Source organism: Macrobrachium nipponense, chromosome 41, assembly GCF_015104395.2.
Source record: "Macrobrachium nipponense isolate FS-2020 chromosome 41, ASM1510439v2, whole genome shotgun sequence".
In the NCBI taxonomy this organism is placed as follows: Eukaryota; Metazoa; Arthropoda; class Malacostraca; order Decapoda; family Palaemonidae; genus Macrobrachium; species Macrobrachium nipponense.
Genome location: NC_061102.1, coordinates 14,462,363 through 14,476,336, shown reverse-complemented (window position 1 = coordinate 14,476,336; position 13,974 = coordinate 14,462,363). Strand labels below are relative to the sequence as shown.

The window sequence follows — 13,974 nt, the reverse complement described above, 5'->3', positions numbered from 1 at the left end:
TTCAATCATTGAGTTTTACCCAACAAGTATTCTTTCAGTCGGATCCGTCGTGGGTTATGGTGGGTGAATTGGTGACCCGGGGCCAGTGCAGACTAAGGTTATGTTCCTTTCCTCCATTTTATCGTTTTGCCAGGTAGCTCCTTTTCTGGGTAATATTGCTGTCTGAGTTCCATGATGTGATCTTAAGGATGCCAAGTTTCTTCGCCATTTTTATAAGCCTTAGCATTTATGTAATATCTGGATCAATTTCGTATGGTTCCTTCCCGATCTGTTTATTCTTATCCGCAGAGGGATTCTTTTTATTGTTTTAAAGGAAACACAAATTTGTTTCCTAAAATATATTAAGAAATTGCGGTTTAGTGTTTTACTTACAATGGAAACTGGAAAGCCCAAATATTTAGCTGTGGTTTATTTATGTGTGTGTGTGTATGTATGGGTGCAGTTACAAAAACATTTACGTTCGTACACATTTTGAGCAATGATATTTCAATTAAGGCAATCAATGTTTAACGAATTTTAAATTGTCACTAAACTACAGAATTAATTGTAACACGTTGATTACCACGAGTAATGAATGGAAAACGGAGATTTGTGTGTGAACACCAAATCTAGGCGGCGTCATATAAAACAGAGCTGTTGAAATTGATTCATCTCCGTAAATTTGAAGTTTGAAAGAGGCACCAACAGAGCAAGAAGAAGAAGTAGGAGAGAGAGAGAGAGAGAGAGAGAGAGAGAGAGAGAGAGAGAGAGAGAGAGAGAGAGAGAGAGAGAGAGAGAGAGAGAGAGAGAGAGAGAGATAGATTCAAGTTGCTCAACGTAATATAAATCATACGAGGTAAATTGAGGTAGCTCGTAAATCATCTCCCCTTCCCCGTAATTGTCGTGTCAAGTCTGCTGAAGACAGACTTTTCATTTCATTATTTTATTATGTGTGCTGCATGCAGTTGCAGATGTAAGGTGTAAGTTGCCCACAAAACTAAGATGACTTTTTATTTCTAATCACCGGACGCTGTTCAGCTAAGGGACATTTGGCAATTTTCGAAAGGGGGACGGATAAGATCACGGTTACCTTATTCCAATTCTACGCGACAGCTGCAGATGAAATGTTCAGATGTAATTTTAGTGATGCTTGAAAGCATTAAGTCTAAAAACCTTCAATATTCATTTGGGTTAATATTGGTTTTGATTTATTATACCCGTAACTGTTTTCGTTAAGAACTTGCAGCCAACATATAGGGTCATTTTTACCTTCACGTATGTGTAGTTCACATTTGTTAGCATCAAGGAAGTACAGAGCTTGACCAAATAATGCAAGTGATGTACTTTAAATTATCAGTCATATAAACACGACGTTCTCTGACAAAAATCAATTTATCATTAAAAAAAATTAAAAGAAAAAAAAAAGCGCCTCAGTGGCGTGGCCGGTATGGTGTTGGCGTGCCATCTCGGTGGCCGCGAGTTCGATTCTCGGGCATTCCACTGAGGGATATAAGATGTGTATTTCTGGTGATAAAAGTTCACTCTCGACGTGGTTCGGAAGTCACGTAAAGTCGTTGGTCCCGTTGCTGAATAACCACTGGTTAAATGCAACGTAAAAACACCATACAAATAAAACTAAAAAATAGAGACCTCTATATTTTTTTAACTTCCATCGTGATAAACGTGATAAGCCTAATAACTGAATCCAAGTGTATATCATTCCCCCAGTGGGAACGAAGCCAGTCGTTATCACTGATGGGAGGGATTCCACGAAGGATTATAAACGAGGCGTTAATTACCAAGAAAAAAAAATATCCATAAAGAGTAGACGATGGAATAACGCTGAATCTGTTACGTTACCGTGAGAAGGGGGTGAATACGAACTAAAGACCCTGGAGTGAGGGAGAGCGCCCTGCTGAAATCTACGCGTAAGAGTATAATTGCAGTTCATATGTGTGTTACTCTTCGTGTTTGTCTATTCACACATCGCCAACTTCATCCATTACCTCTCTTGTATTTCGTGGAGAAATGAATAGTATGATTCTATCGTTTACTTCAGCTGTTAAGGTGGTAATGATAATGTAGCTTTATGCCAAGATTTTTTTTTTTCTTCATTTATATGTAACGTTCGCTGTTTAAATAGTTTTTCCTTGAGATTATTCTTGGTGCTTGTGTGGAAGATGTAATTAAATGATGATGGTCAATTTTGAGGTTGTCAGAAATAGATTAGATATATTTTTTCCACCTGTACTACATGGGATGACTGCTTTGAGTTTTCTCAGTTATTCCCCGATTCCTTTTTTTTATAACATTTATTTTTTTCTGGTTCTTTCATTGCTCTGATCGCTGAATAGAGAATTAAAATAATTTGGAATTTGGGACAAATCCTTCCTCTATGGCATATTTTTTTTTCTGTGGTACGCTTTATAAGCATTCATTTCTAGCCTCAGTTTTAAAGAGATTCTTTGTTGAACTCTTAATTGATGGGTCTATTTTTAAGGAAAAAAATTCTTTCGTTGAAGTTCCCTGTTGACAATGCCAAACATGACATGCTATATTAATGAGTATTTTTCTGTTGAGTGATAAAGCATCCTTAACTACTCAATGATAAATGTTTGCTGTGCAAGACTTTTAATGCTGAACCTGCCTTTATGAATGAATAACTTATGTTCAGCTATTGCTGACTGTTTGTCTCAGTGTTCCTAAGTGATTGATAAATTCCATGTTAGTGCTCAGATTGAGAGATAAATTGACATTGAGGTAGACAGGTAAAGACCGGTAAGTTTTACAGTAATGAGATAGACAGGTAAAGACTAGTAAGTTTTATAGTAATATACTGTATCTAGTGAGGTTACACACACACATATATATATATATATATATATAGATATATATATATATATATTACATATATAAATTATATATATATATATATATATATTATATATATTATATATATATATATATATATTATATATATATATATCTATATAATATATATATATATATATATATATACATATATATATAATATATATATATATCTATATATATATATTATACTATCTATATTATATATATTATATATATATATATACATATATATATACCATATATATATATATATATATATATATATATATATACTATATATATATATATATATGGAAATGTTGGCCAAACTTTCCATAATATCATCACAGCTTCTTAATTTAATGGAAGTGATATTCTCTTCACAAATAGATCCGAAGGTATTCTTGAGCAAGTCACTCTTTGTATCGTAAATGTCATATGCTTCAGATTCTTTCATCATCACCATTATCAGAAAATGGTCTCCGTTCTGGATGTTAGCTGCTTTTCAGCTCCTCATTTTATGGACAATATTGCTCGAAGTGGTGGTTTCTATTTCTCCAGTAATGGCAGTTTTGCTTTGGACCGTTCTCGGAAAAGCTCCTCCTTGATCATCTCCCTTCAGCTTTATTTCAGTAGGGAACTTCCGCTTCTGCGCTCATCGTCTCTGGTTCTCTCTTTCTATGCGGGTTACTGGTTTTGCAGAGCGCACGTCATTACACTATTGAAATGTTATGAAATTTTTGTTTTGTTTTGTTTATTAACTTCTTTGTGTTTAGTAATTATTCTCATAGACTTTTCACTTGTTTAGAACTAGAAGGGTCACGACCTCTGCAACTACCCCATTTATACATGTATATATATATATATATATATATATATAGATATATATATATATATATTTATATATATATATATATATATATCGAGCTACAATGTCCTTTAATATCTAATTCGCCTCTACCTCGGAATTAATATATTTTCATATATGCTTAACCGAAGGGGAATTTTTTCTCGAAAATAGACTTGCCTGGACCGAGGCGCGAACCCACGGAGCCTTTCAAATCCAGGAACGTTAGTGAAGCTTTTACCTACTACACCACGCGGTGGTGTAGTAGGTAAAAGCTTCACAGACGTTCCTGGATTTGAAAGGCTCCGTGGGTTCGCGCCCCGGTCCAGGCAAGTCTATTTTCGAGAAAAAATCCCCTTCGGTTAAGCATATATGAAAATATATTAATTCCGAGGTAGAGCGAATTAGATATTAAAGGACATTGTAGCTCGATATATGTATATGAATCACGGAAATGTGATGTGACTTATATATATATATATATATATATATATATATATATATATATATATTATATATATATATATATATATAAAGTTGCTCTTGTTTTTTGTAATTCTTTTGAAATGAAGTTGCCCAATGTCCATCCATACATTTACTGTAATCCACGACAGTCTAGTATCAAGTACATAATTCACTGCATAGCTCTGCTTAAGTACAATAGAATTTAGCGAAATATGCCCAAATCATTCATGCTCTCTTGTTGGCAGCTTGATAGTAAAATGTACTCTTCAAGTGAAGGTCTCTACGGAGATACATCAAGACAAATGTCACTGCCAGATTCATAATTTGACCGCTAAACTGCGGGTAAAAACCCTCTCTCCCCTCCACCCCATGAAAGTAGTGCAGTGGGGTTATAAAAGTTGAACATGCTGCAAATGAGCCCCCTCTACAAGTATTTGAAGTAGCTAATATACTCGAAGTAGGCTCAGTCGGTGCATTCTTTATTCAGTACTTAGAAGATGATTGTGGTGATGATTGTTACCTTTATCTTTATACCCATCGGTCTCTCTCTCTCTCTCTCTCTCTCTCTCTCTCTATCTCTCTCTTCTCTCTCTAATATATATATATATATATATAATATATATATATATAATATATACTATAATATATATATATATATATATTATGCCTTGTCTCTTAGCTGTCATTTCGCAATGGTACAAATGTGTATTTCATCCCGCTAATTGGTAATTTTCTGTCATTTCACTTTAATAGTTCTGCAGTTTTTGTCCTTGATCCATCAGTTTCTATACATTGCCCCAATCACACTCTTTGGTTTCTTGTCTATAGGCTTTGTTGGATGCAGTGCTGACAGCATGTTTTGTATGTTGTTTCCCATTAAACTACGTTAACTGCAAATATTAAAGGAAAAGACTTTCATGTCACTTTTTAAGGACATCTTCAAGACATTTGTGTGGGTAATGGGTAAGATGAATAACAATTTGTTAAGTACAACTTTGATTTATACCTTGTCCATTTATTTTATGATCCAGCTTTGGAAATGTTGAGAACCCACAGCATTATTTCTGTAATGAAGTACTTAGAATTAAATCGACTTACCTTGATATGATATACATTATATACATTATATAATAACAGAATACGTATGCTTGGTGTATTCATTTATTTTCACATTAAAATGTTTATGAAATGTACACGGGCTGTTATAACCAGCGGATTGTGATATAAACAGTAATGATAATAGAATTAGGCAGGTAGCTGGCATTTTAGTAGAACGTTAAAAAGCAGTTTTGGAGTGTTTCCAAGTAAATTAGTAAGATATTGATTATTTTATTTGATAGTAAGACATCACCTGTCGAGGGTAAAAGACTTTGCATATACCAAAGAGGAATTATAAGAGGAAAATAGAGTTGAAACTGTAATGAGCTTTTATATAAAAGAAACATAAAATGTTACTTTGTCTGTGACTCAAGATATTAAAACTTCGTAATGAGAACAATTCTTCAAAAAAAAAAAAATGGCATTCGTGACCACTCACCTGAACTGAAGACTAAAAGGAGAATTGCCGCTAGCATGATCCTGCTCGCCAGAGCAGCTGCTCCCTGTCGCACTGAGTACATCATTGTAACTTTTCTTTTGTTTAACTTGAAAGAATATCCGTCGGAGTGGCTCCACTTCCAGAGGAATATAACGAAGCAGCCAAATTCTCGGGAAAGGAAGAAGTGGAAAAAGGGGTGAAGGGAGATCGAACTGCGGAATTCCTTTTAGGGGGGGCGGGGGAGACGAAAATCGGGGATGTATTGTCAAGGCTGGTGATTGGCCGGGGATGTAGCTAACAATTATGTATGGGGAAATGCTTGCACGATATGTAGCGTAATGTACTGGTACTGACCGATGGTAGGTGAAATAGCTCTTCAAAATTGCGGCACTTTGTAGCGGAATACTTGAAATTGTTTCGTGAATTCAAGGGATATATATCTATATTTGGAACGTGATTCTTCCTTGGCGCGTACTTAGATTATTTCTGCTATGCAATTGAGCTTTGTGTTATAATCTTAAAAGACTGAAATTATGGAAATTGCAGCTGGTGAACAAAATGAAAGAAAGATTGCAGGCTATAATATTCGTGAAGGAAAGAGAGCTTCATTTAAAAATGTTTGGAAACTCAAAATGTCTCTTCCTCCTGACAAGAATATTACGAAATGTTTTATAGCTGTGTGAGCTGAGAAAGGGATTCTTCAAGACGCGTAGGACTAAGCTCTCTCAAGTCGTATAATAAACATGCGAAAGTGAAGACGTACGGATATTGCGAGCGAGTTCCTGTTGAATTAACTTTTGATCAAGACAGATGAGCAATTTTATTTCTGAGAGAGTTTAATGAACGGGGAATTGGAAATGCGGGGCAAAGACCTGAGGGAACATTAGGATGAGGTCATTCCTTCTCTTAATGACTGAAGAAAGGGGGAGAGAGACAGAGAAAGAGAGAGACAGAGACAGAGACAGAGAGAGAGAGAGAGAGAGAGAGAGAGAGAGGGTCCCGATCTTGTGGCTGTACATAAACAAGGGAGATATGCTTTCCTTCTCCAAAATGTTTTGTTTGTATCTTAGAACTGTTTTTTCTTAGAACCGCAAATGTGGATTTGCTAACGAATCCTACGTAGACATTTAGGGGAACAAAAGAGTTACAAAGCAGAGCGTTATTCCTGATTTCGTGGAATCGTGCCCCTCAATCGGTAAAAGCTGAAAAAAGCGCTATTAGCAGAGGAAATCAAAAATTTCAGTTGGGCTTAATATGCGGATTATTGAAGTAGGAACATTATCAAAGTATTGAGCATTATTGTACTGCCGGAAATGCTTCACACCTAATCATTTACTTTTTTTTCTTTTATTCTTTCACACAACAACTCGGATATTTCAAAAGTACACATTCGATTAAAATTTTTCATTTGTTTCCTCAGAAGTTTCTGATTAAATTACTGTAGCTTTAGGTATTTCGCCACTCACCATACAGTTCTTTTCGTTCGCATTTATCACTGTTTCATTAAGACACACTTATTATTCTTGGTTATTGTTATGAAATACCTGTATCATGTCCTCTAGACAAAATTGGGTTTTGTCGATAATCAAGGTAGTGGATCTTAGAGGATAGTTCTATTTATCACACTTTTCAGAGCTCGATTTTTTCCTGTCTTAAACGATAAAGTTGGTTTTCATTGTTTTCTGTCTGTATCTACTTTCACATTTAGTAGTTTCTCACTTTACTCAACAGCTCGTTCAAATATTGTGAATCCTTAGCAGTTATTAACTTGACGCCACAGAGTTTCCTCACAGTTTCCAGCATTTTCGTTTTGGGAATCCTACTCGACTGGAAACTTTAGTAGTGTATAAATATGATCTGAAATTTGTTCCTTTTTTTGGGAATACGCTTCTTTCAAGTCATTTCTTCTAAAATTTCTAGGTTATACTAGATCCCATTTTTTAAAATTTTTTGTGTTGACATTTTCTCAATAATAATAATCAAATATCTTTATTTCACCTTGTTCTCTTTCCACCTTCAAATATTACTTCCCTTTCAACCAATTCAACCTTCCTAGCGTTTCCCGAAAGTCCAGTCGATTGCTTTCTAGAGGATAGAAGCAGCTGTTAACTGTAAAAAAAAAAATTGCATCTGCTGTACCTTTCCAGAAATTCCAGCTGCCACCTTTCCGAGAAATTTAAGCTGTTACCTATCCAGACTGCAAAGTGTCACGTTTTCAATGTATTCCAGCCGTCACCTTTCCCGAAATGCCAGCACTACAGGTGTTGGATCCTCCGAAGTTGCATCCTCATTTTGCAGTAGCGGTGAATCTGAAAAGGACAGAGTGAAGAGAAAAAGAATCAGAGACATCGTTAATGGCGTGTTAAGCAGTGATATCAATTAACACACAATCAGAATGCGCCCCCGGAAATCATTCAGCGCGGGGGGCGACGAGCCCAGGACGCTAATGCCGTCAACTGTGTGCAATATACGATTTCTTTCGCACTCGAAGCGTAATGGCAGAGGCGCGTAATAAATGATAAATTGGAATATCAAATGGTAATTTCGGACGAGCGCTGGCAATTCAATGGTGTAGAGAGACGAGGGAATATGTTGCTTGATTTCGATTTTAGGTGTTTTTTGGGGTTTCAGATAGCTTGAAGCATGTCCTTTTAATAAAAGATGAATTTGTTAATGTAACGTTGTATTACATATGAAATTTGGTGTTGACTTCATAAACGTAATAAAAATAATTCATATGGATAGACATTAATTTAGACTGCAGGAAACCTAGTTTTTCTTATGGGCATCGAACAAGATTTTGTACACTTGGAAAATTGTATTTTAAGCAAAATTCTGTAATATTCTCGTCGTTTAGTTGACTGTATCGTTGTTATCTCAGCTAACAGAGTTGGAAGGAATCTGCTTTTGTCAGGAATATCTCGGCGGTGTTACTGAATTTCTGCGAAAATGTAGGAGTTCCTGCTATAATCCAAGGGAGAAGTAATTTGTAATGATTACATTTGATGTGAATTTATAATTAGCTTGCAATTTCGCATTCATGTTATTCTCCGCACATAAATTCTAGCGCCTCAGAGGTGTGGTCGGTATGGTGTTGGTGTGCCACCTCGTTACCCGCGAGTTTGATTCTCGGGCATTCCACTGAGGTGTGAGAGATGTGTATTTCTGGTGATAGAAGTTCACTCTCGACGTGGTTCGGAAGTCACGTAAAGCCGTTGGTCCCGTTGCTGAATTCCATGCAACGTAAAAACACCATAAAAATAAACAAACTTACATCAATTCTGTTGTAAAAAGACAGAAAGCATTAACCACAAAAATGGGATTTTCGCAAATTAGGTTCCCATGGAATTAGCAGAAAGAGACGAATGAAGCCCTCAGATATAACTTGCAAGAAATCAATGAGCACTCGAATTTTTCACTCAAATTTAATAGAAACAAAGATTTTGGAGTTGATGTGTTTCTAACTTCAATTTCCTCGAAACAAGGATTTTGTGGTTAATTGTTTCTAACTTCAATTTCCTCGTAACAAGGATATTGTGGTTAGTCGTTTCTAACTTCAATTTCCTCGTAACAAGGATATTGTGGTTAATCGTTTCTAACTTCAATTTCCTCGAAACAAGGATTTTGTGGTTAATCGTTTCTAACTTCAATTTCCTCGAAACAAGGATTTTGTGGTTAATCGTTTCTAACTTCAATTTCCTCGTAACAAGGGTATTGTGGTTAGTCGTTTCTAACTTCAATTTCCTCGAAATAAGGATTTTGTGGTTAATTGTTTCTAACTTCAATTTCCTCGAAACAAGGATTTTGTGGTTAATCGTTGTCAATGTGTTTCTAACTTTAGTTTTCTCAAAAAAATTAGGTCATTGTGTTTCTAAGTTCAGTTTCCTTGAAACAAGGATTTTGGGGTAAAAAAAAAAAGGGGGGGGGGCCAGAATTTCCCTGTGCATGTTTCACAAAATGCTTGATCTCGGTGTTTGTACTTTCACCTGCGCATGGAAGATTGTGACTGGGTAACCACGCAAGCGGTGACGATCGTTATCATCCATTAGTGTGGTCATTGATGTCAGATAGGTATTGATGATAAAGTTATGCTATTATAAATCATATAAATAGTTCTCACAATTCCACAAAGGGAACTAAACGATATTAAAAAAGTCACTAATTGCACTGATGTGATCGAAGCATTTATATTTTCATGGATTTTTTGTTTTTTGTTTTTTTTGTTTTTTATAGTCATTTACACAATTAATTTCTTTTATTCATGACTGCCAAAATATTGATTAATGTTTAAACTTTTCAATTTATTGTCCACGTGTGATAAAGCGATCTTGAATTTGAAACAAACACTACGGTTTGGATTGTTAATCATTTGTAAAATATGCTCATTAAATACACATATTTCAAAATGTTACGTATTTTTATGAACCATAATGTACGTGTATGCATATTTTATATAAATATGTTTCCACCAAACACACTTTCAACTTTGTAGGGAACAGCGTCAAAAATTAAACTATATACATATATGCTCACATACATCCATATATATATATATATATATATATATATATATATATATATATATATATATATATATATATTTGTCCGTGTTTGTGTATGTATTTATATGTATATACTTAAAAACTTACTGGTCACTTTTTCTATGAAACGTATGCAGTTAATAACGGCAACGCCCTCTGCATCTGAATTTCCACGGACTAGGGAAACTAGTCACTACAAAGCCTAGATCCCAGAGAAGAAATCCTGACCCTCGGACGTGATTCGAACACGCGTCCGGGGGTTCAGAACGTCTCTTGCCTGGTGTCAGAATTTCAATTCTTTCTTCATTTGGATCTTGGCTTTGCACTGAAAAGCGTTTCCAAAGTGTGAAGAACTGGAAAAATTACTCACACATAAGACACAATATATATATATATAATAATATTATATATATATATATATATATATATATATTATATATATATATATATATATATATATATATATAATATATATATATATATATATATATATATATATATATAATATGTGTGTGTGTAATCTTCAATCTGGATTGTTTTAAATAGTGATGAAATACATATAGCCCATTGTATTTGCATTGTTTAGAAAAAAACTATTGGTTTTCCATTATGCCTTAATCAGCTCCGCATGACTGCAATTACTTGAAAAATTAATTTACGATTTTTTTTTATATCCAGCCTTCCATTTTGCTTTGCACGTTTGGCGTGCATTGTTCTCTTCCCTGTTCTTCCTGTTCCTGATGCATTGTTTAATTATTATTTATTATTGATATTTTTCTCGCTAATTCTTCAATAATAATGAAACGTTTTTCCGCTATTTAATCGTGATTCGTGTTAGCTGTTGGCTTTTGTGTAAACAATAGTATTCCGCAACGGTGACAGTTCGCACTCGTGTTGACGTCTGTGTGATACTGACAACATTCAGGTATTGTTGCACGTCATATCCGACTGAAGTTTCTTTTGAGTAAAATAATTGATGTTGGGTCAGTATTGATGTCATAAATTTGCTCGTATAAAATGTATAAACAGTTTTATAAATTCCACAAAACACCTTTAATGAATCCCAAAAAGAATCTGCCATTGATGTGTGCCTGCACCTATGATGCGTTCAGTGCTATCATTGGATGTGACTGTTGAATCCTTTCTGTTGGTGTAATTGATCTGTTTAATTCATGAGTATGGAACAAAAAATCCGCGCATTATTTTTAATTTTATTTGCTCCGCATCTGTTTGATGGCATCTATTCGCTAAGAGTGTGACAGTTACAAAAACATTTTGTTTGTTATTATTTTGGGGGTGAGGCGGGGGCGATCTCTTGGTTATTCTTTCTTTCTTTATTCCTTCTATTCTTCTTTTTTTGTTCCACAGGGCATTTCTTGTTATTTCTGCGAAGCCTTTTGTCTGTTGGCTTCTATTTTGATTTGAGTACTGATACCGAGTCGACTAAACTGAACTTTGATATTCGCAAGTTATAGTGAATTAGATATTAAGCGAGATGTACAATATATATATATATATATATATATGTATGTATATATATATATATATATATATATATATATATATATATATATATATATATATATATATATATATATATATAGTGTGTGTGTATGTGTGAATGAATATATTCGTGTATGTATGTATATATAGTTAACTTTTTTAACGCTGTTCCCTACGAAGTGGAAAGCTTGTTCGGTGGATATATATATATATATATATATATATATATATATATATATATATATATATATATATATATATATCCACCGTGTGCGCGCGCATACACTTACGTCATGGTTCAGTAAAAACCCAAAAATTTAAACAAATGAACGCGATATTCGTGAATACAAACAAAAACACCCATTTTCATGTGACAAAAATTCACAATTAGCTAAGCATTGCAAGCATATAAATCGGCTCTCACGTTAAAGGTGAGTTGATATCGATTCCTAAGTTTGGAATCGGAATTCGAAAGGATTTTGTACAGCAGAGTCCGAAAATCATCATCTATCTTTCATGATAGCCGGGTGGGGTAAGTCACTGTCTGTCATCATGCGGGTGGGGTAAGTCACTGTCTGTCGCTGTTTCTATACCAGGCATCAGTTCGAATTCTGCTAGGGAAGAAGCACTTGGTTGTCATTCGCTTTTGATGTAAGTTATTCCCAAGGTGTATTGAATGGGATATTGAACAATATTTGTGACTTAATAAGAATCCATACACACACATATACCACATGTACTTATGTATTTATAATAATATTATATATATATAATATATAATATATTATATATTAATATACAATATATAATAAATATAATATATATATAAGATCCAGACTTAAGCAAGATGCATATCCATCTGAGTAAATGCAGATTTCCTCTAGCTGTCTCGTAATATTAAGATATATATATAGGAAGGCTTTGATGCTGTCGCAGGAGGACGCATTTAAGCATTCAAGGCAATCTCTCGTTTCCTCTTTGTCTCTCCTCTTGTTAATTATCCTAGTTTCTCTTATCAGTGGCGGCCGTCAGTATGGATCACTGGGATTTAAAGCATTGGCATTTTCAAGGCTAATAACACTGTAATCATCTGACTATTAATTATTGCTTGCTAAATACTTCCTGGATCTGCGTATTCTCTTTGTTTCTTTGTCCTCCATTTTCTAAGAGCGCCGTTGTATTTCCTCTTGAAAAAAATAAAACTGTTTTTGTTTACTTTTACGTGACAACGGAATAAATAAAATGTCCTCTCAAAACAATATTCTTTTGTTTTATCACCTGATCCCCAGCGCTGCAAGTCAAGCCTTCTGGTGTTGTATTACCAAACGGGATCAAAGGTGTTCCCACCACCTTTGCAATCTAACTAGTTTGCCGAATGAACGGGGCGAAATGGTTGTACGAGAACATTTTTGTGCGGCAGTCGTATCCGAAATTGATTTCGTTGTCACTTGCTTAACGTCCTGCACATGACCGTTGAGCATGAGCACTGTGGCAATTTCATATTCGTACTTTTACGTGTATGGAAAACAAAAAATAGCTTTGTTTTTTAACAGTAACTACCTTCCAAAACGTTCAACATCATGTTTTCATTTACCAACAAAGAATTTCTTGTTTTCATCCGCGTCAAATGTTCGGAAATCTTAAGAAAAAAATTTTTTTTGCCGGCTGCAAGAGGAAGACTCTGGAACTGGTAGTAGACCTTACGTAATTATTAATGTTTTGTTCCAATTGGATGCAGTCCAAATACCATGTATGGCCAAGCAGACTTGTATACTGTGCATTGGTAATGTGTGCTAATGCATAAAATCATTAATAAGTCATAAGAGAAGTCGTCGCTCTAAAACTGTAAGACAGGTTTCGTTTAATTTAGTAATAATTTCAATCAATTTATGTAATAGGGTTTATTTTATGCTTTGATGAAGATATTCATTGCCATTAGCCATCCAATTTTAAAAATCATTTTTTTGGTAGGAGTTTTAATGATTTCACCAGTGAATGATTAAGTATTAGTATAATAACTGGCAATATCAGCAATGGCTTTTAGTGAATTTGTATTAATGACATGAAAAATGTCGATAATACTAGCTATAAATACTAATTACATAAGATTTTATCAACTGTTGATAGCTAGACTTCAGGTGGACAAAGCTATTGTATTTGTATCGATAATAGGAAAAACGTCGATAATACCAGCAACCACTCATAACGTAAGATTGTATCAACTGATGATAGCTAGCTAGACTTCATTT

At 34.5% G+C, this 13,974-nt stretch overlaps 1 protein-coding gene across 1 annotated transcript in view; it reads right to left on the bottom strand.

Moving 5' to 3' along the window:
- Positions 1–13,974, bottom strand: part of LOC135212530 (cell adhesion molecule 2-like) — a 505,319-nt gene that overhangs the window by 297,287 nt on the left and 194,058 nt on the right. Inside the window, exon 2 of the mRNA XM_064246060.1 lies at positions 5,682–7,990. Within this exon, the coding sequence (XP_064102130.1) occupies positions 5,682–5,766 (85 nt within the window). The 5' untranslated portion in view covers positions 5,767–7,990. The remainder of the gene's footprint in view (positions 1–5,681; positions 7,991–13,974) is intronic.